This window comes from Calonectris borealis, chromosome 1 (genome assembly GCF_964195595.1).
Source record: "Calonectris borealis chromosome 1, bCalBor7.hap1.2, whole genome shotgun sequence".
NCBI lineage: Eukaryota > Metazoa > Chordata > Aves > Procellariiformes > Procellariidae > Calonectris > Calonectris borealis.
In genome coordinates this window covers 219,031,224-219,059,069 of record NC_134312.1, presented here as the reverse complement: position 1 = coordinate 219,059,069, position 27,846 = coordinate 219,031,224, and the positions used below count along the sequence as shown (strand labels likewise).

At 41.9% G+C, this 27,846-nt stretch overlaps 1 protein-coding gene across 1 annotated transcript; it reads right to left on the bottom strand.

Moving 5' to 3' along the window:
• Positions 1-236: 236 nt before the first annotated feature.
• PPME1 (protein phosphatase methylesterase 1) lies at positions 237-27,767 on the bottom strand. The gene is made up of 14 exons (XM_075140423.1): positions 27,522-27,767; positions 15,818-15,911; positions 13,168-13,260; positions 10,225-10,282; positions 9,619-9,670; positions 7,679-7,833; positions 7,063-7,153; positions 6,278-6,343; positions 5,375-5,507; positions 4,502-4,631; positions 3,768-3,812; positions 2,712-2,776; positions 1,643-1,710; positions 237-314 (listed from the first exon to the last, which is right to left on the bottom strand). The coding sequence occupies exons 1-14, from the start codon at positions 27,617-27,619 to the stop codon at positions 296-298; spliced, it is 1,167 nt and encodes a 388-aa protein (XP_074996524.1). The 5' UTR covers positions 27,620-27,767; the 3' UTR covers positions 237-295.
• Positions 27,768-27,846: the final 79 nt, after the last annotated feature.

Genomic DNA, 27,846 nt, shown 5'->3' with positions numbered 1-27,846 from the left:
AACTACTTGGGATTTCAGGAGGTCTTTCCTTGTGGCAGCAGAGAGGAGCCCACTTTCAAAGGGCCTGAAGAGCTTTTCAAGAGCCTGAAGAGCACATGGTCTTCAGTACAAGCTGCTTCCCGGCAAGGAAGTCCCTAAGCATTTACACATTCTGGAGAACGAGTTCTAGGGGATGAATCTCACACCAACTTCTCACTGCTGCTGAACTGGAGAGATGAAAGGATACGGATACATCACAGTGGCCTCTGGTGCAGTTTATTTATAACAGGACTCAGTGCTGGAGAACACCAGGGTATTAACAAGCAGGAAACACACTAGGAGGAAAAAAGGAGAGTGGTCACACGTTAAAATCAAGGTATTCTCTGCAGATACTTGACTCTGCGACACCCTAAATTTAACTGATTACCCAAGATCAAACAAGGCCAAAAGGAGTCTATCATGCAGGTTAAAATCAGCATTGATGCATTCAACAATTGTGGTAACTTGTAAGCTACATAACAGTGAGAAGCACAAAAGCTTAACATGTTGCTGTCTATGGCTTAAGGACACAATAAGGCTAGCAAGCCACCTCATTTTCTCCAAGTCTCTTGTTTTAAAGCTGCTTTTGCTACAACCATAATAGCAGGAGCAACAGGCTAGCACCCTCAGGACTCACAGAGATAGCACAGGTTGCCAAATACCTGGTGGAGATTCAACATTACAATGCAGTACAGTCCTTTGGTCTCCCTCTCTCACCCTTCACACATCAACCTACGCTATATCCTTTCACTGGATTTAAAATATGCAGTCCACAGTCCTACATTTCTACTTTTTCATCCCCAAGAGCACAGCATAAAGGGGGAAAAAAGAAAGAGATCATCCAGCAATACCTCTTTAGCATCGCCAGTCCTACAGCACCATACATTTTGGAGCTTCTAGCTTTTGTTCAAGAAGCTTAGCTAACAGCAGGAAGACTTTTCAGGACTGCTTAAGAAACATGCTTATTTTAGGATCATCTTTCAGGTGAATGGTAAAACATATTAGCACCTTCTATGAGGCCCAGGTATTGGTTTAGTTACTAGCTTTATGGTACTGTAACTAAGACTGTGAGTTTTTCCAATCAACCTTATCAGACACAACCTATTCTCACCGCTGTGTGGCTGATCGCAGAGGCCTGGCTTCTACAGTTCATTATAATGCGAAAACACACGAGAGAAGTATGGAAAGTCGGCAAAGTGAAGCACGCAGCTTTACCTGTCTAATCTCATCAGTATTTCTTGGCCAAAGAAGTGTGGTGCAAGTTGTTTCCAAAACACAGGCCCTTGATTACTTAAATAAAATGCTATTTAAACTAAATACCATAAAGCTCGTAATTCTGCCTTCTGGCAGACTATAAAGAAAGAAATCAGCTAGGGAGGCACTGCTTCACTCCTCCCCTCCAAGGAAGGAGGTTTCATTAACACAAGTTAATACGCAAGAAGTTTAGAGAGAACACGTAAACATCAAACACATTACTGGCTGTGATTCAAAGCTGTTTGTTTACATGTGGTTTTTAGCATTATGCTAAAACTCCAATCCCTCACATTGAGAGCCAAACATGCAGGCAGCAAGAGCAAGAGCTCTGCTCAAGGACTGCACAGCTCTAGCACTAGCAGAGCCTTACCACTGGAATCCACCGATGGGCTCTGTAAACCTGTGACGGATCAGGAACGTCGCAACAGCTTCAGCAACCTGAGGGAAGGAAAATAATCAGTCAGAAATCCAGTAGTTTTCAAAGCCTGCAGCATTTCCAACAACAGTTTGTGTCCTCAGGACCCTCTTGCTGAATCAAGTTTGCTCCTTTGAAACTAAGAGCTCTGTATAACGGGCTTATATATAAAAGAAGGAACCACAGGCTTCCACCTTTACTCTGACACTGACCACACAATCAAGAACTGACAAAACTTTTTCACCACCTCTTTCAGTAATTCTTAAAACAATGCCTAAGTTCAGCAGGTAAAAAAGATCTGGTGAAATCACGATGCAAGTTATTCCTATAAAGAATAAATCAAGACAGTAACCTGACAGTAATAATACCGCTTAGAATTTATCTTAAAAAGAATAACAATGCAAGAACTCAGTATGTTTAGATAAAAATCCCCATTTCAGATTGGTAAAGCAAAGCACAGAAAGGCTGTTTTACACTCACAGCAGTCAGTGTAGAACAAGCTTTAAAACCAGACATGTTCCCAACCACAGGCTCCATCGGCTGCACCACATTCCTGCTTCTATCTGGACGCTAACTTCAGCAGTACCCAGAAGCAGCACTGCTCTGTCAGTCTGTAAGCTGTTTCAGTAACATTTGTTTTGTATTTGGAAAATGTGAGCCACCCAACTTAGCAAAACACAGACCAACCCCAAAAGCTGGAACTTAGTACAAGGGAGAGTGGAGAACTTCATGAGGAAAGGCAGAGAGGATAAATCCACGCTCCACATGGTAAGAGTTAGGTATATCACCACTAGCCTGAGAGTTAAATCTGTAACCTAGCCAAGCCCTGTGTCATGTAACATCTTAGCCCAGGCTTTCCAGCCAGCTTAAAAATCCAAGCTGTCTTGCGAATAGCCAGTTAAGATGTTGTGCCAAAAAATGCCCCTGACGTATAATCTCTGCTTCATAATAAGCAACAGACCCTTTTGCATTTAAGCTGTGAAGACCGTGGCTTATCTAGGTTCAATCCCACAGTGGGGCTCACCTTGTCTGGAGCATCTTCATGGACTGCATGGCCGCACTGTGGGAGGACCTGCATCTGAAACTTCCCTGCGGATCAAGAGAGTCATCACTGGAGCTGCTTTTTAAATGGTCTTGATTTCTAACAGCAATGGTTTAGGCAAGCAGTTCTTGTGTACACGGGAAACATCAGACACTACACCCTTAAAAAGCACTATGAATTTATGAACTCGTCTAAAAAGGAACTCACATTCTTTACAAACAAACCTCACTAAATCTCACTGTATGCGTCGGGCAAAGAGGGACCAGGGAAAGCACAGGAGTCTAAAGCAAACTGTACAATGCACACAGCAGACAGTTTCAATAGAAAAAAAGAACTGGCTCCTTAATTAATCTTCCCCAGGTGTAACTAGAGGAGGTTCCCAGGAGTTAAAACGAAGTTAAACTTTTTAAAGCTTCTCGACACAGGTGAAACTACCTTTCAGAGCTGAAACTGTTATCAGATCTACCTTAATATAATGTCTAACCTGCTACCCAATACTACTTTCCAGTACTGGTTCTGGAAATCAATGAAGCTGGGATGGGTGGAAAAAAAAAACAAAACCAAACCAAAACATTAATGCAGATGCTGAATTTTGGTCTGATGCCTGCCAGAAACACCGGGAGATCAGACAGTTTTGGATGGTCCCAAGTGTTCCAGCTAGGAACATCAGGAATGTAGTTAGAAAGGGAAAAAACAAATTAGAAAGAAATCCTCACAGACAATCATTCTGATCCAAGAGAAGTGTGGCAGCCCCATTGCTGGAAACATTGCACGCCAGACTGAACACAAGCCATGGCACAGCCCTTCACAAGTTCTCATTCAACCCTTCCCTTCTCAACTTCTCCACCTTTCCTACAACCACAGACAATTAGAGAACACTTTGAGATGGACTAGTTCTTTAATGCACATTTGTTTTGATATAGACTGCACCTGGTGAGAGGCCATTCCAGCCACCTCTCGTTCGGGTACCCATAGCAACAAGCTATCTTCCAAAAAGAGCATTACAGTAAGGATAGAGTAACAATATTAAATATTTACCTTGCATCTGTCCAATTGTTAGATCTTTATCCAGCCTGTCAACACCTACAATCAAACAAACAGATGTATTGGAGAAAAGCCAGAGAGAACATGACTGTCTAAGCAGGGCTTTACTTGACATTTTGAAGGAGACATTTGGCTTGAAAAACTCAAAAGAAACACGATCTCTGACACCCACAAGGACTTTTCACTGCTGCACCTCAAGAGAGTAAAGTGACAGAAAAGAATCCCAGCCAAAAATGCAAGAGCACATCCTTCCCACAACTTGGAAGGGTATTTATCTTGTTTATCTTGGTTACACATTTACTTTTCTATCAGGGCACATAAAGGGCCTACAGCTGGCTGTAGAACATCAATAATTTGACTTTCAGTTGAAAAGTTCAAATCACACCCATATCTGTAGGAAAATATCGTAGTAGTGGAGGCTGAAGGGCAGCTTGGATCTGTCCTGTTTGCTCTTCTTCCATGCCATACAACAAAACCACCCATCCAACAGCAGCATACATGTGCTATTTTGATACTAGAGACTCTGAACTAATTCCAGATCTGCACGGATCAAATAGTCTGGTTTACGATATTTCAAGACACATAGAAAAGTCAAGGTGGAAGAGACAGATCTGCTAGTCTCAGAGAAAGACATTAGCCAAACGTTGACCCTGTTCTCTAAAATACAAGTGGGACATCACTGAAGTGAACAGGCACTGAACCTAAGCAGGACTGGCAGAGACACATACCAGCTAAAAGCAAAAGCTTTGGAGTTGGACAGCTTAGGAAGAGGTTAGATAAACCCCTGAACCACCCATCCCAGTACTTTTCTGTTTTCGACAGTTCAATTCGCCACGTGTATAAGTGCTCCTTCTTTGCCTGCAGGGAGAAGAGAGAGCTCTGCATTAGCGATCAGTAAAACAGCTGAAATAAAATGAACTCAGAGTGCCACTCGGAAATATATATAAAAAATACTGGCTCCCTCTGGTGGATTGCACACTTCCAGGGGATGACCCTCCTTGCTCCTAAATTTCTCCCCAAATCACAGCCGAAGTACACAAGTAGGGAACAAGAAAGTCAGCAGGAGCTACACATACAGATGAAGAGAAGGTTGCAGTTTTCAGGGCACTCAATTTGCTACTTTTTACTGGCACAAATAGCTCACAAATTGTCTGAACGTCCAGACTTGGCTCTTACTTAGGTGACACAGAAATGAAAGGGGCTAAGCTGGCTACAACGATTTTCCTTGAGGAATTTACATTCCTAGCTTGCAAGTGCCTGTATGATCTCCTGAATGCTACTGTGCTTTGGAAACGAACAACAATACCACAAAGACTCAGAAAAGAGCATTCCTCATTCAGGCCAGAAGCCCCATTTCGGCCATCTGCATTAAATCTGTGAGCATCTCAGGAAAGAAAACCAAACACATGCTTTCAGGTGACAGTCCAAGATAGAATCAGTGGCACAAGACAAAGAAGAAAAACAACAGTCACAATACAAAGTTTTCGGTCCCTGGAGTTGCTCCTTTTTATATTAGAATGATTTGGATAGCTATGGGCTACTTCTCTGGCAAGGGAGTATTGTGCAAACACAACCTGAAGACACAGCAAGAAACTCCCTACCTCTGTGTCACCTTCTTTCTTCCTTCTATTGACAGAGCCTCCCCCTTCATCATCCTCTTCCTCGTCCTCCTCTTCTTCAATAATACCCTCCACTATGTCTTTAGGACATTCAGGACTGGCAGCCCCTTCACACCTATGGAAATAAAACCAGAAACTGATTCCCTGCCAAAACAAAAAAAAAACAGGTTTTAACCTAAAGTGGTCAGCAATTTCTTAGATACTGGCTGAGAAAAATGCCCCCAAATTTTAAAGTAGCTGTAGATGAAAGATACAGTCATGACCAGCCACGCGACCGAGTGCCTGTGCAGCACATATATCCCAGTGCAAAAATAAATGCGAACAGCTACTTAAAGGAGGCAGAAATGGTCAAACAATCACCAACTGCTTTTCTTAATGGAGTATGAGACATCTGCAAAGGTTCCAGGTATGGTAAGGGTTAGAGTGGTACAAGCAGGTTACTCTGATCCCCGCAAACCCACCGCAGATCACTCCCGAAACGCAACAGATAATTAAACAATTTCTAAAAGGAAGTGAAAGATACCATAACCACAAGGTCAACCCGACTTAAGGCAAAATTTCTGAAGGGGCATCAGACTAACACTTGTTTCTTAATGTGTGAGGAAAGGCAGACAAACCAGAATACATAACCAGCAGCAGTTAACTTTTTAAAACACGGCTCTTGGCGGATTTTGCCCCAGGGAAATTTTGACAAGGTTTTCTCCAAGTGCCATCATTATGATTCGGTGCTGCTGCCAGTATCAACTGTGGTCAAGCGATAAGAAATTTGTATTTGCTAGATGAAATTTTCACTTCCAAGTGCATTTATGCTCTGTAGCAACAGTATTGTAAAATAGACACGATGATTTTAAGAGCTTTAAAAAAAAAAAAAAAAAAACCACCTACTGTTTGACTTGACCGACCATAGAAACTCTGGCAGATTCAAGATTTCTTATTTGTCCACTTTTTACACTACGAAAAAAATTGGAGAAGGGCAGAAATAGTTATTAACTAGCAGGCCTAGGAACAGGAGCAAAAGCCCTTTACAGCTCACGATTTCCCCAAACCATTCCCAAACCTCCTGTTCTCAGAAGGCGTTCGGAGTGGCTCACACTACATGCTGACTTACTTGACCCCCCCGTTGTCACTGTAACTGTGAATTTAAAAGACATGTGGGAGAACTGCTGATGGGGAAACAGGGAAATAGGGTTATGCCCATTTCATGACAGGGAGAGGTCAGAAACTACATGGGTATTTGGTAACAGAACTGGGCTTCCTGTAGTCCAATCTACAAACTTAACCACGAGGCCCCTCCTTTTCAAACTCAGCTGCCAAATATATAAGTAATTCTTGCTGAATTGGAAGTAAGTCCTGTTTCTTACACATGGGATGGATGTCTCAAGCTTCTTCTGTAATAGTTGGGACACTTACAAGGAAGCTGCAATTCATACCATGAAGTTTTCCATTAGTTGAAGCTCTTAGAGGATCCTTTTCCAATGCCTAGCCAATTCTCCCAGGAAATTAATTACCTTTGAGACCTCTCTCTGTCAAATTACCCAAAGAATTGGTGACAATAGTTGGGGAAGTGAGCACAGAAGGAGAAAACAGACAAATGATATAAACTTTGTTTCCTTCAGGAGTCAAGCTACAAAGACAAGTGATTCTGGGGACTGCATAAGCCCATCCATTACCTCCACTCAATGGCATTCTCAAGTGACTTGAATGTTTTGGGACGATTCCTTAAGAAGTTCTGCATGCTGTTCAATGCATCCATGGCTGTACCTAAAAACAAGTATTTTAACTTTATGGCATCCGATGAAATAATTGCCATGTCCCTCTATACAGAACTGGCTACCAGGGAACACCCTCAGAGAGAGCTGGGGATTTAATGCTGTTAAGGAAAGTACAGCTTAATACTCCTAAGCCTACAGTCATATCTGCTCCCACATTAGGGAATTAACATTTGAACAGGCAGGACATTCAGATAGTAAGAGAAGGCAGTAACCACTCATCAGCACCATGCGTTATAAAAAAGCCACCCTTCTCCCTGCTAACAAGAACGTATTGTAAAGAAATTATCAGGAAAATAACAAACAGAGAGCCCACCTAGGAAAAGCAAAAGGAGGGGTCACACTAGAAAGACTTTTGTGTAGGTAGCATCTGTTAAGAGGATGGAATTGGCATTGGTTTAAAAGCTAGGCAAAACTTTCTGTATTCAAGAATTTGGGGATGAAACAAAAAGATCAACGTGGAAGGCAGAACCCCATCCAAGGGTACAGAAGCCTATCCAAGGGTACACACGCTTACCTTCCACAACATCGATCATGCACAGACCCAGTAAACTTGGCACCAAATTTGCGACCGCCGTGTGCACTGCGATGGCACCCCCCATGCTGTGCCCAATCAGCATGATAGGGGGAGGAAGGTCCCCATACAGAGCTTCAACCACGTTTCCAACATCTCTGCCAAATTGAGATAAAAGCATGGTTGGCATCTCTACCTTTCTGAAGCAGATTTGTACAATGGGAGGAGAAAGTACAGATCCAAGATAGATGTCCGGCTCCAAATCCTCTCTGTATGCTCATTTAACCCGCAGGTAACTGAGACAAGTTTATTCTCTTATCACTGTTTCATCTAGGCACCAATACAGGAAATCATTCAAGCCAACACCTTCCTGAACAAGCATGTCATTTCCCTTTCTATTAACAGAAAGTGCTCATTTAAAAGAAATCCCTGAAGAGAACTTCTTACTTTGACATTAGCTGGTGGGAATTTAAAAAAAAAGGTGAGAAAGCTGTCAAATCCTTCTCCATGGAAGCGTAGACTAAGAAATTCACCGTTCTGAAAGGAGAAACCTTTTGCAATTAAAGAGAGAAAATAACTGAGCTCTACTGACCAAAGCAAAAATAAACACTGAGCGCAAGCAAGAAGATTCAAACTCTCTATAAGCACAGATACTACAAGGCAAGGGGCAATTTCCCTGTCCTTTCCATAAGGCACCTACTTTAAACTGAAGCTGTCACTGCAGCATGTGAAAGCTGGCTGGTGCGATTCACAAAAACCAAAACAACAGCAGAGATAATGATTGAAATCTACTGAAGAGCACTGTAGTTTAAGACACTCAAACTGGCTTTCCTGACTAAAACCATTCAGAGGAACCAGAGACCTGAGCAGTATTGCAACTAGAAAATGGAAAACAAGTCAATAAAAAAAGGTTGACCAGCTTGTTTGCTCTGTCACAGAAAATTGCTTGAGGATTTGATTAAAAAAGAATGAAAACCAGTTATAATTTAAGGCTCCCATTTAAAGGCTATTCAGGAATAACTTTCAAGCTCATTGCTAAGAAGAGAGAAAGGTTTAAAAACAAAAGGCAACTTGTTTTCCCTCCATGGTAGTGCTACTCCAGATCTAAAAAATTCTAATCATTTCATACAGCATCTCCTCGGGACAGTAACACATCAGGATCTGACAAGCCATAAGCAGTAGCAGTAAAGTCTACAATGGAAGTCAGAATACATTTCACACATGGCCTCCCCACAACAAACCAAGTGGATTTGTTCACACAAAGGTTACAAAACCCTTCGTGATTTAATTGTAGTCATAGCGAAGAGTCTCTTTGTACTAAATGTGGACATAATGTAATGTGCTTAGCAGTGGGTATTTGCTTTTCTTACAGTTTTGTCAAGAGGGGGATTTGCATCCCAAAGCAGGCTGTGATAGTATGAAAAAGCAACTCCCTCCACGCTTGAAAGTCTCAGTCTGTGACCCAGACTTTGGGGATGCCGCCAGTCCAAGGCAGGCACGCTCTGAACACTCGCTCGAGGAGCCAAGGAAGAACCAAACTGGTGATTTCAAGCTAAAACGCCCCAGTCAGTTATGTCTGAGGAAAGCATTCCCCTTCTATTAGGAAATCTCTAGCAAGCGTTATAGCGTGTTGCAGGTTTAAAGCGTTCACTGCAATGAAGCCACTGATCTTCAAAGTGAGTTTAAAACTGAGTGCGCCTAGAGAACGACTCCAGTCTGGAATCTGACTCAGCTGGAAGAGGTATAATTTCAAATAAATTTCGAACTGTCCCAAAACGGAAGGAAAAGAAGGGATAACTACCAGAATCATGTGAAATGAAACTATCTTCCAGCTCCCTTGAATGAAGGTTGTGTGTCCTCAAGTAGTTTATTGTTCCATCAAGGAAAGAAAATAAAGGTTTGTGAAAAGTGAAACACTGAAGAGAGAGCATAAGCTTCCTTACTTTGACATAGTCTCTGCAGACAGATCTTCAGGATTCCTAACTTTTGTTTCTCCTGAAAGAACAAAAAAGTTAAGTTCACATAAGCTGAAAACCTTCAGTCCCCTCCGGACAGCAGCAACTGTACAAAGCTTTTTGGCACAGTTATTAAGAGCGAGCCTACTGCAGTTAACATAAATAATTAAGAAACCCAGAATTAATAGGAACAGTTGGTACTTTATCGCATTATAGCTTACGGGTAGGAAACACTCCCCATAACTGTTCCATATTTGCAATGTATCTTAAAACTAAAGAACAGACCTTATTTCTAATGGTAAAGACCACCTATAGGTTATGAAAATACAGAGGAGGGGCTTGGTGCCAGTATGTAGGAAGGAACAAGTCCACCACTGCCTCGCACACAGGCGCAGGGAGTCTCAGCTTCTGGCATGTGAGGACAGGTGGCTGCGGAGCTCTAGAAGCCACTTTTCCATCCCTCCTTTTGAATAAAAATTGGGATGCCTTAGGGATGCTTTCTTAGTCATCTCAGGAGGGATTCATTACATCTTCTTTAAAAAATGAGAGCGTGTAACATGCTTATGTGATTTTAAATGTATTTATTTTACTTACCATGGCCTCGGAGATCTAAAGCCACAATCCTACACTGAATCCTGTTAACGATTGCAGACTGCAAGAAGGGACAAAGATAATATAATTTGCAAAGTGCCACACCTCATCTACAAAAGGATTAGCAACATTAAGCACTCCCTGAAACACCAGCAAAGGCTCGGATGGTGCAATAAAAATCCTCTACTGTCAACAAAGTGGCCGGACAAAGTGGATTGCAGGAGGTGTCACAGAAAGCTAGCGAGAATATTCTGTATAAACTATCCTTAATTAACTAAAGCTCCATTCTTTCTACCATTGTTAACGTTTATTCCACTGTGCATAAGACATTACATGTGTTTCCTAAGATAATGAATTCAAGCTCTGTAGCACCTCTGAAAACTGAAATGAAGCAGAGGGATTACTGACATCAAAATAATGCCCCCTTCCCCCAAGCCCCGCGTTACAAAATTAGCCTTGGCTATACAGCAGACATGAAGATGTGGCAGCTGCTTTACAGCACACATTCAATTTGCTCTCAAAGAACAGAATCATACAGTAAGGCTGAAATGTACAAAAATTGATTAGTCCAAAGGGGTTGGGGGGAACAAGTGAGGAACCTTTTTAAAGTAAGGTAGGGCTGCAACACGATTATGGCTCTATTTGTCCTCGACAGCTCAATTTATGTAAGTTATTTCAGGCATCACAGCGATTAAGTGGCATTCTTTGTTGAAAGGAAGACTTTTGTGTTAAGGAATCATTGATTATTTAAATAACAGCCCTGCAGGAGTGGGGGTATTTGTTGAGGGATTCTTAATATTAATAGAACCACCTACATAATGGGCAGAGATCTGAAAGCTACCCAGTCCTCATATTTTGGTTGTTTGAGCTATTCAATCCTAAATTATTGTAGCAGTTGCTCTCCCAAAAAACACTGAATCCACAAGTTAGTATTTCAGAGCCCCTAAAGACACCCAGAAACCTCAATCTGTAAGGTGCTTATGCACCTAAGCAATAATTTAACTAGTCAGAGGAGCAGTCTAACTGCTAAAAATCACACCACTGTCAGTAGGGAGTAAGGAAAGAGGATGATCAACATGATGCGAGAGAATGGAAAGCTTTCCAGGGCTCTCAGTTTTATCCAAACAGGAGTACTTTGGCCAAGAGAAGTACAAACACATCATCCAGGAAGTTATCAGGCCAATAAGCAAAAGAAGAAATGAGCATGCCGCTCCTGCAGGCTGTTATTTTATTTATAGCTGGTTACTGTCAATGCTTCCCAGTTTGGGTTTCTTCTTGGTTTTTTGGGGGGAGAGGTTGTTTGGGTTTTTTTTTTTAAGTTCTGGTTCATCCCAAACATTTAACACTTGATTGCTTGGGACAAACTTTCATTTCAAAATGCACAAAGGCAATAATTCTGCAGCAGCCACACAAAGGCATAAGCTAATTGTTGTGGCAGTTTCTTTCTCCAGATGCAGTCTCAAGTGCAAGGCGTAAATCTATGTGAATCTTGTATGTGCTCTAACTTTGTTAATTGCCAACAGTAACACAAAGAGCTAGTAACTGTAAGGTACGGTGTTATAACTGCAATCACTCTGCTAAATTCAACTCTGGAGATTTTTAAATGTAAAAATGGTATTGATGTTGCTATTGGAAATAAAGAGCTCTAGAGAGGGTGAAAGTGTCTTGTAGGAAGCCCTTTCCTTAACTCAGAAAAACGTGACTTCATACCTCTGCCTCCAATTAAAAGCAGTGACCTTCACAGCATCTGTTTAAGGCACTTGTATACCATAACAAAAACACTTAACTAGAAGAGGAAAAGACATCCGTCCATCTTGGCAACTAATGAGCTACAAGCAAGTAACTACAGCATTTAGTAAGACAGAGATTTAAGACTTAAAGTTCAACAATTTCAGAAGACCCATATCTGCACCAGTCTCTGGGTCAGCTCAAGTTACAAATGAACTGTTAGGTGTAAAACTACTATTCAACACCAAAATTACAGCCCAGTTAGCCAAGTGTTCTTCTAATGTGTCTCACCATAATATAAAATGGTTTGTGATTACACCATCAGGATTACTCAACAGTAGTCACGTTGGGAATTCAAGAGCACTTGGTAGTGACTCTTGTAAAACGTTCATTCTTGTTACTCCTTTGAATCTCTGCCTAAAGGCTAAGTGATCTACAGCCCACCAAACTGCTAAAAGGTAACAAATATGACACAGCCAAAGGCACGGGGGAGACGCAGGGACTTCATCTGTCCAGTCACACTTCCATGAAAGTCATCCTATAGCATCCTTCTGTTAAGGGCACCAGACAGCTCGAAGAGCTCCTGGATTAAAAAGGTCTCAAATAAAAATCACACACTGCAAGTGATTTTACTTTACTTGAAATCCGTTAAAAAAGTTTTCTTCCTTAACTCCCTTTATTTTTTAAAGGGAATGGGTGGGGGGAGGAATTTTGGTTTGGTCAGTCCCCACGCTCGCTCCTATTGACACCACCTCAGTTTGTGTTTCAGAGAGTTGCTTGAGCAGCAAATGAGACTTCTCGACAAGTCAAACAGGACCTCAACCATCCAAAGATAATATCGTCATGATGAGATAAAGCTGTTGAACTTTCACCGGTAGTCATGGAAAAGCAGCCTTCCGAAAAAAAATTTATATGCTATGATGAAAAATGTCTTGGCACTTCATTAAAACATGCAAGCTATCTGGCAGATGCAGTTTTGGTTACTGCTGATAATTAAAACCTAGACGATAAGCCTTTGCATGTGCTTTGCCTATTTATTAAATACACTGACAGTGAAATATTGAGAAGACTCGAGTCAGGTGCGCACCAGGAGATTATAAGAGAGTTTTCTGAATTGATTTTCCTGTGCTTAACATAGCTGAATGGTTAGTTGCCTTCCACACTCAGATGACTATATTTGCATACATATATACTTCTATAAAGCAGCAGCTTACTTACAGTAAATACAGCCCAGGAAAGAGCAGAATGGCCTCCACCGTGTAACAGCAGTAAGACAGGACCCTCCGATCCGCTTTTGTAAATTCGAAAAGTGTATGAACAGCTAAGGACATTTCATAGAGTTATTTGAAGTAAGTTTCTTAGTTGAATGTATTTTGGAGTCTGCAATACCCAACAGTGTTTTGTTTCTACCCTTGTGTATGTACCCAAGGCCTCATTTCTGCCTCTGATCAAGAGGCATGTGCAAGCATAACCTGGACAAAACTTAACCTGCTTTATTTAAGTTTCATGAGTTGTCTTCCTGCTGCCCAGGTCTGCTGCTCCCGGTAATCCATGCATCTCCTGCCCACAGCCTTTTCCCCCTGTGAATTCAATAAGTAGGAGAAAAACCAAACCAGGATCAGCATGCACTTTGGAGCATGTACTTCTGGAGTATTTTCCTATTATTTCCAAGGGAAAATGTCAGATAAGCCAGTAAACAACATTTTTAGGGCAATATAATTACTCTCTGGAACATACACAGCAAAGAGGTTCATTATGGTACCTAAAGTCCCCTTGCAGCATATACATAGACACTGAAAAAATCAGTTTAACTATCACTAAAAACAATGTCACTTAGGAAAAGGCACAGATCTGGCAGTTGTGAGATCTGCGTTCAGTGCCCAAAACTGCGACCAACAGATCAGACAAGTCCCTTCACTCCCTTCCACTGCTCTCCCTCTGTTCTTGAGGTGGACAAAAGCATTCCTCTAAATCTAACCATGCTAGCTGCGGTTACGGACCAAGCTGTTCATCGTTTTTCTGCTGAATACTGCGGTGCCCTTTGGAACTGCTGTTTGCAAACAGTTCACGCAGGTGCTCCCTACACCATTTTAGTTACAGTGAGCTGTGTCAGCTTAAAACAGTTTAAAACCCCAGTTTCATCAGCTGGGGTTTGTTCACACAAGGAGATCTGATGGATCAGTAACAGGTAGCTGGGGCAGAACAGTGGGCATCAACGTCATTCATTAATCCAGCTGCTTCCACAGCACACATCTGTCCACAACCTTTCATACAGGAGCTCAAGCTTCTGTTAAAGGTCATAGGTAACACAATATAGTAAGATTTGCTTAAATTTGGGTGCTTATGTACACCACCTATCCAAATATGTCCATTATCCTTTTTATTTTATTATTTATGAAGCCTCGGGGGTGTGCATGGCCCTTACATCAAAGGCAGACAAGATGCATATCATGAAGAATTCATAGGATCAATTGGACAAATGCAGTTAATAAACACAAAATAATGACAAGCTGAGCAAAACAACAAGGAAAGAGAATTTTCTCATTTCAAAGCATCACATGCTACTGGCATTAGAGAAGTAATTACCAAATTGGTATTTGGACAGAAATAGCTTCAAAGTTTGGTTTTCCTAATGCCAATCTAGAATATGCATGCTTAAAAACTATGCAACTATTTAAACTACAAGGTTGTGTTATTTAAACACAGATTAAAATGTTTTCATTTTGTAATTAGGTCAAAAGACCTGGAAGTACCTCTCAAACCTGCTTTTGTCAGAGCTGTAGGCAGAGGTAGGACTGATGGGAAGTCTTGTCCCAGTACCTTCACACACTCTACTTGCCGGGGCACTCCCAGTTAGCAAGTGGCCTGGATGCAACAGCGGTTTGAGCACCTCAAAGAGGATGACTGCCATCAGCTGGATTAAACAGTAACTGGAAGACTGGCAAAAAGGATTCAGCTTGAAAAGAAGTATAAAAGAAACAGGAACATTTGCAAAGGGGGGAGGGATCTTGGAGAGGAAACAGCTGCAGTCAAAACTGGTTTGACACTGCCAGAAGACTCTGATGGCATCACTGCCTCCGCCTTGGCCAGAGCGAGAAGCTTCCCTGTCTGCACACCAGCTAGCGGACTGACAATTTGGGGTGCAACAAGTAGGGACTCACACCTCAGGTGTATGTATGTGACCTCACGTGGTGCTTTCTCAGCGTCATTTGCATTCGTGGGAGCAGCACGGGTAGCATCCACATCTCCCACAGGAGACGTGCACAAGTAGGAGATCCCGCAGTCCCAGAAGAGACCGTGTGTGCTTGCACCCCTCTTCTTGGGGGTGCATATGACTGTGCACGTATGTTTGTTTGTGTGCGTACAAGAAAAGAACTTCCTGGGATTAGCTGTAGAAAGGCGTTTAGAAACTTGCAGGTTATTTATTAACATCTAAGTGTTTAGTGTTGAGGTTTATTCGTTGTACTGCTGATACTGATTCTGAACATGCAGTTCATTGATTGCCAGTTAACTATCTGTTGTTAATAAAAATCAATAAACAGCTTTGATCTTGATATGGTTTAAACTATGGGAATTGATGAGTATTTCCTTGCAAAATATATTACTGAACTGTTGGAAACACTTTTTAAAATGAATGATTACTAAAGAAGCAATACCAGGAACTGACCTTGCTAGGTACATCTTAAATGTCAGCTTAGAAGGGATAGCTCTAGTTACTGATACTGATCCCTACAGAAGAAAAAATGGAAGATGAGAAGAAATACATGAAAAAGATGACGAGAACCTCAATAAACTCAATGATAAACTTAAACATGATAATGCCCCAGTCACTGAGAATAAGAAAAGTTCAATCTAGAAAAAAGGATATATCCTTGCCAGTCTCATTTTCTACCACAACGTCCTGCATAGACTCAAAGTACTGGCTCCAAAGCACTGGTGAAAAATCACGCTTCCTTCCAGGGCTGCAAGACAAAAAAAAAAAAAAAATCTTCCATTTAAATTGGCATAGAGACATCATTACATACATTGAAGAGAATACGCCGGTGTTATACAACAGTTTAGGACTGGAAGCAAATGATGCATCAGTGAAATTCCCATACAACTACAATATTAGCAATTTTATGGTCAGTAAAGAAATCCTCCTTCTCCCTCCCCCCAGTTATTGCTCCTATTGAGGAGATCACAAAGATGCACAGGAAAACCAGTGGAGACACAAAGAGAAGAATATTTTCCTCATAAAGCAATACCAAGGAAGATGAACAATGGCAATTTAGACGACACAGACCTAAGCCAAGGGAAAAGAAAAAGAACAGGGCACACAGTGATACTGTCCCAGTACAGTCTCCCAATCTGCAATGACCCACAGATCAGGCGCTTCAAAAGTCAGAGTCAAAAGTCATTAAATACCTTTGTATTTAATGATCTTGCTCTAGCCTTAAAGCAAGCCTGATGCTGACATGACTGGGAGCACTCCAGTGCCTGGAACACAGGAAGCCATCCTAAATTTATGACTCAGCCCATGAATCATAATTAAAAAAAAAATATGTCCCTCTCAGAAGTCACCTTGACACCACAGCATTGAAAAGCAGATTATCAGCTATTTACTGAAAGTTACTACCAATTTTCCATGTACTACTTGTCATGAGATTACAACTTTCCCAGAAACCTCCTCTAATCTTTGGAAGAAATATCATTCAAACAGAAAGTCAACCTGTCCCAATGGCTGAGCAGCTGGTAGAAAAACTACCAAAAGAACTGAACAGTGTAGTATATAGAAGAAATTTAAAAACACTAAAGAAATAAAATCCACCAGGTTTAAGTTAACAGCAGCAAGTTTTAATTACAGCTCAAGTTTCCTGGAATTTATTGCAACGGTTAAAACTTTAACACATTTGTAAACAGATCTAGTATTTAAATACTGTATGTAGGGCAACATCAGGACTGTGAAGGAAAAGAACAAGACCAAATTAATTTGGTATATGCCTCCATATGTATCCTGCTGTAGTTAAGTATAAGGACCACAAGAACAGCATCACAATAAAGACCAATAAACAATAAACACTCCTCAAGCTGCCTTCCTCCGTGTTCTTAGAGCTACACAGGCAACTGTCTGTGATTCTGAAAATATCCTATAATAAAACCATTTTGATAGGAAGGATGCTATCAAGTCCAGCAATACAAGTAAAAGGCAGTGAGTCCAAAAGGCTAAAGTTATGAAAAAAAAAAAAAAGGTAGAATCTTTAAAAGCTGTATTTTAAATTAAGGATCATAACAACAAGACTGCATAACACAGATGCCACACGAGAATGGGCTTTCAGGCTCCAGTTTGCTCCAAGCTTTGCACATATTCCCAGGTTGCTGTAATTCCTTTAGAAGTCATAATCTACCCATACAGAAACACTAGTTTAGTGTCATCAAAAAAAAAAACCCCAGGAAAGTAAAATCTGGTCAAACGTGTTCTAATCACCGGAGACTTCTGGATGTCCAATTCTATCCAGCACAAACTAGGGAGCTAGTGCCCCGAAGCAAGATTTCTTCTTCTGTCGCATCGTTTGCCAAATACTGAAGAACGAGCACTGCACAGGCAAGAAAAGCATAATGGTGGACACCAAGGGAAGAGAAGGTGCTTTGGAGACGGACCAAAACTATTGTGTTAAAAGAGGACTCGGTGCTACCTGTGGACTGCTTTGTGTGTAGTAACTACTTCTACCTGGAGAGGTTTCCTCCTTTTGTATAAGCTGGATCTTCCTGCCAGTGCTCCTCACGCCCAGGGAACAGTACCTGAGCCGAGGCAGTAAAGCAAAGCCTGGTTTTCCCAGTAACACATTTCCAAAAGGTGAATCACAGTCGTTATTCCCCATAAGCAGTGAGACTCACCTCCTCTTTATAATAAGGCTAATTTCTGCCGCAGTTAGTTGATAAGTACATCGCAAAGCACTGCAACAAATTATGCCTTAAATTAGCTGCTCCTGTAGTACTAATGTTAGGTCATATCCAGCACCTTAGGGAATTCAATTCCCCTAAATTACTGGGTGGATGCAGAAGACCTGTTCTGTGGACATCGTATAAACCAGCACTCTCAAAGGTGCCCAGCTGAAAAAAACTTTATTTTTTGCTTCCATCAAAAGGTGCAGCTGTGCCCGCTCCTTGTATCCCCATTACTAACAAAAGACTCGGCAATCAGAATTTTCCTGATGACTCAGTTGATGCAAAATCTGTTTCTCAGGCTGATACTCACTCAGTAAGGCTAAAAGAGTAGTGCTTAATTTTGGCAGTGACATAATTAGGCTAGATTCGAGCCCAGTATACAGGATGAGTAACCGTGCACCATTTTAACAGGCTTTTTGCACTTCAACTTTTCTGGGGGAGGCAATCAGCACAGAATATTAAAATCAAGCATGGGTGTGGGGGGTGAAAGACCTTCACGGAAGAAAAATCTGTTGAAGGAAGTTTCTCCTGAATTCTTGGCTTCCTAAAGAAATAGAAAGGAACAGACAAAGCAGCTTTTCAATTTTGCAGAAACAAAACTCCTACTTCCCCTGGTATTTCTAGAATATGAAACATAAAATAACCATCCCTGAAGGGTCCAAATTCTCTTCTGTGGATTTCCAGACTTCAGTATTGTTCTTGTCAAATTTCAATTAAATAAAATGAGATGTCATACACCTACATAAATCCAGAAAATATTAATCTCTTTTACTGCCTCATCTTAATCTCATTCTCTGATTAAAGAAAAAATATCACATTCAAACTTTAGCCTTTCAAAGAATGCTGTAGGAAGAACAGAGTGATATAATATCAAGATGACAAGTTGTAGTAATATTGGGAAGAACCAAGCACACCTGCATAGGTGTCCATGTATCCAAGGAAGGCAGATGACATTTGCTGTGACACTGATAAAACATCCTGCTAGGAAAAACATAAACACAAAAACTCCCAGTGCAGGTCAAGATTTAAAAAAACAACTAACGCTGAATTTCATAAGGAAGAATTTGGTATGAAATACAGCAAACTCGTATTATTGATAAGAGCTTCAAGCTACCTGACTTACAATTGGTTTATCTTCTAGGACCACAAGAATCGGTATGATGAGAGACAGCAAAGGTTCATCCAGCTCTGCAACATGTCACCAAGAGATGCCAGCACAGCAAGTGCTCTGGAAAGGGTTAAGTAGGGAACAGGGTATGACCTGCCTCCAAATTTTCACTATTAGCAGGACGAGGATCTCCAGAGGCTGCATCCTCAACACTGTGTTGCATTAAGAGAGGGCGGTTTCCATTAGCTCATCACATAAAATACAAGTCACCTCCAGCCAGAGCTACTTCCACATCATCTGTGACAACGGTGCCATGGTTTAATTACGCTTTGAGCAAAAAGGAGTATTTCTGTTTGCTTTTAAGCCCACACTATGATAACGGTTGCCTGTTCTTTACAATATTAATGATTGTATACACCCCTATCATATTTCCCTTGCCTGGGCCATGTATTTTTCAAGCCGAGAGTCCTACTCTGTTGATTGTCTCCTTGCCTGCAAGCCATCCTAGCCCAGATTACGCTCGCTCTCCATCTCATTTCTGATTCTTTCTGAAGATGGAGAGAACTGCCCACAGCTTGGATAATTTCTCTTCTCCGGTCTTTGAATAGGCAGGATGTGCAGTTAGCGACAACAAATCTCATCACCCTTTTAAAATGCAGCATTTCAACACAGTCGGACTTTTCCACAGCATGTTACAGCTGGTTTTAGGTTTGATTGTCCTCAGTAATTCCAGGTGATTAGCAAATATCGTCATCTGCCTGGCTACACCCCTTCCAACATAATCCATAAATCTGGTAAACAGCAGGAACTGCCTGGTAACCTCCCCTGTATTGTGAGACCAGAAAGTTTGTAAGTGGGCTCTCTTACCTGTAAGGGAGGCAGAAAATGGGGAAATCCTGGAGCAAGTTGCTGATTAATTGTATCAAGCCAGATGAAGAGTTTTGGTTGAGTGACAAATTAATCCACTTTTGTGAAAGCAGGGTTACAGTACGTACAGCCACTATTACAGAAGGCAAGGGAGCACAGTAGCCTGTTGACTAGTGCAAGGACATCAAACCCGTACTTTGTAGGAGAGGGATGAAATCACATGAATCATCAGTAGCACAAGTTTGGGATATTTAGAAGCAAAATTTTGATGTATGGCATTAGTGAATGCTTCAAATTCAGCTTAATGAGTTAATACCTCCAGAGAAAATGTTAGTAGTTGTGTGTCATGTATGAAATATCTGGGAACAATATATACCAGAACTCCTATGTCTGCAGGGGAATTGGAGCAGAAAGTGAAGAGGAGCTGGGAATTAAAAACTATTGTCACCTCCGATGCAAATACGTGCAAACTGTATTTAAAGCAAAATACTTGCCTCCGAACAAAAGGTAAGTGACCTCTCATTTAATAGTGAACCCTAAAAAGGGCAGAATAAACACATCGTTTTCCACAAAACACCTGGTGACCGCAGGAAGCTGGGCAGTGGCTGATTTCAGAGAAACATTTCTCTGAAGAAAATAATTAGTATCTTTGATTTGTTATTTTTCCTAGAGCTGCTTTTTTTAGCAATACATTAACACACATTCAAAATTAGAAGCAAGCCCAATAAACAGCAGCTGTGATTTTGCACCTTCCTGTGCTCAAGCAGTATTTTGCTGACCAAATATTTAAACTGACAGAACTAATTACTGCTTTTTAAAGTATCCGGCAGACCAAAACAGAAATGGATCCAACATAATAACTTCTCTAGAATGATCCTTAAACTCCAAGCCAGCCAGCCAGCATATTAAACTGGAATCACAAAACAAATTCTGGGCACCCTCTATAGCTAGTTTTATCCTATTGTGCAGTTTGTCCTCTTCATCACGTACTGAAAACGTGCACATACTGCAAGCAATCCCGGAGCCCAGGCGGCCCAACAAATCTCTCACCAATTTTTAAAGGGGTTTTCTTGCAGGTATTTTCCTAAAAAGAAAAAAAAAAAAAAAAGCCTGTACCAAGCAGGGAGAACCATTTTTAGAAATGCCTTTTTTTGCTGACCGAGAGTCCCTATTTAAAACTACTAATGCAATTAAAGAACGTCATGTGCATCAATCAAGATACTTAATTCTTGCACCATATTTGAACCTGACCAAAGCAAATCAAACATAATTTATATGTAAGAACTGCCATGGTTGACAAGTTGTATTTAAAAATTCTAAAAATTGACATGGACAGTATTTTAAGCTCTGACTTAAAGATACTGAATACATAAAATGTTTCTTTATTTAAAAAGCTTCAGGGGGGAAAAACTGTAAAAAAAAAGAAATTAGTTGCAATTGCCATGATCGAATTACACAGATAACAGATCCAATCAAGGCCTTCCAGATAATTAAAAGATCTAGGAGATCATACACAATTTTTATTCACACATTGGAAAAGAACAGCAAATTCTTCTTCATTTCCAAATCCCATGCAGATCCTTAATTCTGAATAAGCTAGTTGTGTAAGCAAACTAGTGAAAAACTTAAGACAAAATAATGCAGCAGCTGTTAAAGCTGTCAGGAGCTGCTTCTGTGGGTCTCAGTCCTTTTGCTTCACTAGTGATTTTGCAAACTCCATTATTTGATTTCCTCAAAGAACTCTGACCATAAAGTTTGATTTTTCTTCCATTTCAACCGAGTGATTCAAACAACTCACTTTCAATAGGCAGGCAATTTCAAACACAACCTTAGACATATTTGCTCCTTCAAAGAAATGGACATTGAAAAATGAACTTCAAGTTCCTCTCAGTGGTGTGATTTTCAGGTACTGCTCGAGTCGAAGAGAGGCACCATCTTCCTTAAATAGAGGCAGGAGAGCGCTACGCTAGCAAAGGCAGGTGTTGCTGGAACAGTGCACACGCACACGTGTGTCTGCAGATGGGAGGGGGCTGTAATTTAGAGGAAGCAAGGCTGCAGAAATCAATGCGATGTGCTGTGAAATACGATGAAGTTCTAAGCGTACATCTTGTGCTACCGTAAAAGCCCGTCAAAACTACGTTGCAGCCATTTTAACTATTCAACGGTTTTACTTAAATATTAATATCCGTGTTCCACACAGTCAAGGGTTCAACATCCCTACTGTCTGCATTTTCACATGTATCATTACTTTGATATAAAACTGGAAGCATGGAAATCTGCAGCTGCAAGCAGAGCTAAGATTCACAGTGATGGAGCAGAGCACTCGGCCCCGTGTGACAGTCCCACAAACACAGCACAGCTACTGGCTTCAGGCGCTTTGACTTCTCAAATGAGACTCTCCAGTAAAGAGATGTAAGGAAGCGATCATGCTGGAAAATGGCAAAAAAGAATAAAAAAAAGATAACAAAAAAAGAGATAAACAAGTCTATTTTCACCTATTTCAATGCAGTAATAGGTGAAATTTTATTACAAACTACTGAAATGGATTAACCTTTTAACAGCATATTACCAAAAAGATGCAAGACTTTATTTTGGTTAAGAAGTCCTCAGTATAAATGGCAAAAGCTTCTTTGCAAAACGAATAATCTCAGAGTAAGCTTGAAAACGATGTTTTGAAGAAAGCATCCTACCCCATAACTTGCCTTCCCAGTCAAGGATGACCAGAGCTTGAGAAATTTCAGTGCTGCAGTAAATTATTTTTCTATTTTCCTACAGCAATATTACTTGCTCCACCCTCTGCTTCTTATGAACTGTTTTCAACCATACCACAAGTCACATTAACATGGCCTGCCTGGTTGATAAAAAAAGAAAGAATAAAAAAGGGAGTACTCAACATGCTAGTCAGAGTATTGGTGCATACAAAGCAAAGCATTTAGCCATGGAAAAATCAGCTTGCCAGCACTGTTGGATATTAAGTTTAAACCCCTTTTAATGGCCCTGCTTCCAATTCAAGAAATTCAAAGCGCAGAAGTAAAATAGATTTATAAACACAAGATGCTTAACACAGCAAACAAATGTTTCTCTAAGTTTAATTATTTTTGTTCCTCGTAAAAGTTTAAATTTTAAAAGACTATTTCAGTATAGCCTAGTATTTGCCAGCACCATAAGTCACGCACTCATTTTTCTCTGTATAATTAATCACATTCTCTTTCAGCGGCCTAACTATGGAATCTTGCACTTGTTTGTATTGAACTGCATCCTGCTAAGGCTAAACTTACCTAAACCTAAGTTAAGCCCAGATAGAAATAATTTACATGAATGCAGACAAGATGCAAGCCACACAGCAGAACTGTAGCCCACAACCTGAACGGGGGCAGAGTCATACCACAAAAAAACCCCCAACCCTGTTCTGCTGAGATGTATGAATGAAGTTATCATCTACAAATACAGATGAAATAATCTTTCCAGCTCACAGGTGTGTGAAAGCTTCTGTTGGAAGTTCCATGTCCAGTTTTGGGCACTGCTGTCCAAAAATGAAAACACAGCTTAAGACGAGGAGAGATCAGAGATCTTGGGGGAAGAAGAAAAGGTTAAAGGAACAAAGTATTGAGTCTATAGACTGATCAGGTTCAGAAGCAAAGGTCTAGATGATGCTGTCATCCAGCCACCCTCATCTCCTGTGAGCTTCATCAGCAACCAGAGACAAGTAAATTATACAATCAGACAAATAGGTTGACAAATTCAATTCCATGCAGTTCTGGCATTTGAAAGTGTTGACTAAAAATCTGAGCCACAGTGCCTGCTGCACCAGTAAAATCATCATCTATTACCCACATTCCATCTTCAGACCAATGCTGGAGCTCTCTGATGCACCACCCTACCCACCCTATTTAAAAAGCCACCTCACCACTTTGCCAGATCTGCCTTCCAGCCCGACGACACCAGAACAGCGTCTACAGCGCGACAGCTTCACCTCACCATTACTTGTGCTTCGCTGTCTCCGTATTCCTTTTTACACTTAAGTTGCGAGTATCTCTGGATGATGCCGATCTCGTGTCAGACGGGCAGTGCCTCACACAACAGGAACATCACCCGTACAGGGATTTACTCGCTGTCAGAGCAGTAAACCAAAAACACAACTGCTCCATGGGACTACAACGCGATTATGAACTATTCCCTGCTGCTTCGAAGGGGAAGGACAGGGGAATTCTTGACCCTTAACCACAACACCGGATTTCATATCAGTGCTTTCAGAAAGTATTTGAAAGGGAAAAAAAGAGAGGCTTATAGCATTACAGAACAATAGAAAACAAACTTCCCTTCATAATCATTTCCCTAGCAGAGAATATTCAAAAACCCTCCGAAGATCGGCAAGATAGGAAGCGTTATATAAATTACTATACAGGATGCTACTAATGAGCACTGCACGAGCATAAATATTACCGAACTGCAAAAATACCCCACAGGCGTACATCATAAAATCCATTTAAAAATCCCTGGAAATGCTCAGTCGTAATTTGTTTGTTTACCTGCGTTGAGTAAGTGAAGCAACAAATACCATGGGGCTTTTGTCAGCACCTCATTAAGTTAGTAATTTAATAGCCTTTACTTTTGTCTATTTTTCTAATAAAAATTATCACGAGGATGGATTTTCAGGAACGACAACACTGACGTGGAAAATACATCCCGAACGTTTTGCAAGAACACAGCCAATTACAGGCACATGAAAAAGACATCAGCTCCTTTAGCTTACTGACTCAGAGGTCTCGCAGCAGAGCGCAGATCACCCTATGTTGCAGGAAATTAATTTTTTACTTTTTACTTAACATGGAGACACCTGCCTTCAGGAAATATCTGACAGAAGTTGACACCAGCAGCAAGAGAAACTGCAAACTGATTTTCATTCTGTTTAAGGCCACCTTAACACCAATGTTGGAAGTTTTTGTATTTATTATTGAAGTAGGAATCCCTAACTGAACAAGCAATGTGTCGTGGTGTTTGTTCACAGTGCCATCGGTGTATGTACTGCTGTATGGAAAGAATTAGATGAGGTGCTGACAAAGTTTACAATGCATGAAACCAGTATAAAGTACATTCAAAATTACACAAAGTTACCGCAAGGGATGAAACTCAAGTTAAACAGGATAAAACAAGAGGAAGAAATAAAAACTTTATTTCTTCACCTAAAACAGAAAAATTGTGTGTTTGGCAGACTTTGTACAGCATAAGGGTTTGCTTGGTTAACTCTGTTCTGAACAGAGCCAGCATAATTAAATAACATAGTTAACATTAAATCTAGCCTTCTGTGTACCACATAACCTTCAGCACACTCCTGTGAAATACAAGACTCTCCACAACACAAACAGCTGAACTAGTGGTTTAGTGACTTGCTCATACCCCACAGTTCAACACAACATCAGGAAACAGAGCCCACGAGTCCCAACTCTCAATTTCAGACAACCAAAAGACACAGGAGAAAAGACAGCAGTCCTGAGAGAGAGCAACCCCCTCTGAAACTCATTCAAAACTGCTTTTTTCTCATTTCTATGCCTATCTCTATGCTAACAGTACAAATTAATCCTTAATACAACTTTTTTACTTAGCCTCAAAGCCATGCCATTAAACACTTACATGAAGCTTAGCTTTAAAATAATTCATATTAAAAGAAGTATTTAATGAAGATGTTAGTATTAGTTCATATACTAAATACATCAGCTGTATTATACCTATCCAAATATAATATAAACAATAAGATGTGAAATAAATGTTTTCAAACTATGCTTTAAAGGAGAGGAGAAGTAGTCCTCTCCCATCCATAAATACCTCAACAGTTTATTTCAGTCACAGCAGAGTAGCTGTCTTTTTCATTATTTCTTTTAGTTATCTGATTTCATGCACCAAGGCAAAGGAGATTTCCTGTAGGAATTGTTGGATATTTTTATCCTCCAAATAGAGCACTTCGTATCGTGCAGGAATCGTGCGGCACACACCTGGAGGACCTCGCAGAGGCTAGCTCTTGCGCGGAGGCTGGTGTTCCTCCAGAGGATCAACTGCTGGTCTTTGTCACAATCCAGACCTCAGATTTCATACTTTTAACAACCGCCTATGTACGAAAAGCCATACAGCCCTGAAAACGCATTTTCTCCAGATTTAATAAAATGTCTGTGTTTCTGATATTCTGCTCAAATCTACACTCTCCCCACCTTCGCACAAGGCTGCCAAACTGTTCTGTTCAGCATCCTGAGACCGCACCTCTCCTGAGCCCAAGTCCCCATGATTATTGCCAGCTTCCTTTGCTTCACTCTGCAGTTATAACTTCCCTCCCTGCAATCTAGCCATAACCCTGCTGCAAGATCATCTTGCTCTCATTTTACCATAACTAGGTACCTGCTTGGAAGACGAGCTTCTCCCTCACACCTTTGGAGGTGAAATTACTAAATTCCCTTCAAAGGCATCCCATTTGCAATGCATTTTCTCCCTCTGATTCATCGCTAGAGAATAAAGCTTTTGCCGAGGTTGTTCTTGTCCAGTCAGTCCTTTTTAGCTGCCATCCACAGACCTAGACACTGGTCAATCTTCTCTCACAGCTTGCAAAACACGTTCTCACTCCTACTTAAAAGATTTGACATCTGTACCGGACTATGCCAGATTTTCCATCATCTGAAGCAGGGACTTAAGTGACTGGGCGACCTCACCTACCGTACAGCTTCACAGAAGTGTCTGCTGCTGAGAAATAACATTTAAACATACCTCTCTCCCCCAGCCATGCTTTCACCGCCTTTGAGGTGCCATCTAGATAAATCACAATGCCTTAGACCCTCCCTTCAAACGCAGATGGCAAAAGGACTCAGAGAAAAGGGCTGCTGAAGAGCAAGCCCAGCACCAGCCACCTTCCCCCAGCACTGAAGATGCTCTTCGTGCAGTAACATCTTTGCCTGCCTCCTTGCCAGGGAGAGGCGGCTGGAGAAGCCCTGTCCAGAGCTGCTCTCCCGGGGCACTGGTAAGCAATCCAGCACACAGCAGGGCCAGCCCGGGGGCTTGATGGTCTCTTGCATCATGTCACCATCCAGGGAGACCTACCACGCTGCCGGCCACCTCCATGGGGCTGCCACCCCTGCACGAAGATCCCCTCACCCTAAACCCCCACAGGAAAAGCACCCACTTTTCTCCCTTTCCCTGTCAACTCCCCCAGGAACAAGCATCCTCCCTGCCGCCCCGAAGATCCCTCTCCTACAGGTCCCCCCAGCAATCAGCACGCCACCCTCAAATACCCCAGCAGCAAACAGCCCAGCCCCCGATCCCCCCCAGCAACAAGTAACCCATCCCCCAAAGTACACCCCCAGCTCCACTCAGGACAGAGCACCCCCTTTGTACAGGGCATCCCAATCTGCCCAGACAAGGGTGGTCCCTCTGCCCTCTGATGCCACCTTCCAGCAAAGACGACATCCTGCCCCTAAACCCCCCCCAATAACGAGCACCCCTCCCTCCAGACCCCCCAATAACCAGCACTCCCTCTCTCTAGACCCCCCCCAGTAATGAGCTCCCCCCCAAAACTGCCAGCGAGACCCCCAGGCCCACACCAACGAGCATCCCTCCCCCACCGCTGTTAGCCTCTTTCCCCTTCTGACCCCCCACCGAGCATTCCCCCCCCTCAGCCTCCCCCACCTACCCCATACGCATCTTGGAGCTGGACTGGCCGCCGCTAGGGGGCAAAGTGGGCCAAGGCGTGAGGCGGCCCAGGTGTAGCTGCTTCTTCAGGGACGACATAACGACGAACGAGGCGCCAACACACAAGGCCACACCGCGAACCCCCCAAACCAGGCCCCCCCCCCTCCCCAACCGCCTCGGCCGCCGCCGCCCGCCGCTCTGCAACAGCCCCACCGGAAGCGGCCTCCCCCAACGGCGCCGCCGCGCGGCACCACGGGAAGCGCAGTCCGCCGCCACTGCGCGCACCCGTCGCGCGCTCCCGTGGCCTTCTGGGAAGCGTAGTTCGC

Coding starts and splice junctions, on each gene's coding strand:
- PPME1 (XM_075140423.1), bottom strand. CDS start 27,619: ATGTCGTCCCTGAAGAAGCAGCTACACCTGGGCCGCCTCACGCCTTGG. Junction 13,261..15,817: donor AAAATGAGACTGGCAAGGAT/ATATCCTTTTTT, acceptor AGCTGTTCATAC/ACTTTTCGAATTTACAAAAG. Junction 6,344..7,062: donor GAGAATGCCATTGAGTGGAG/GTAATGGATGGG, acceptor TTTTTTTCGTAG/TGTAAAAAGTGGACAAATAA.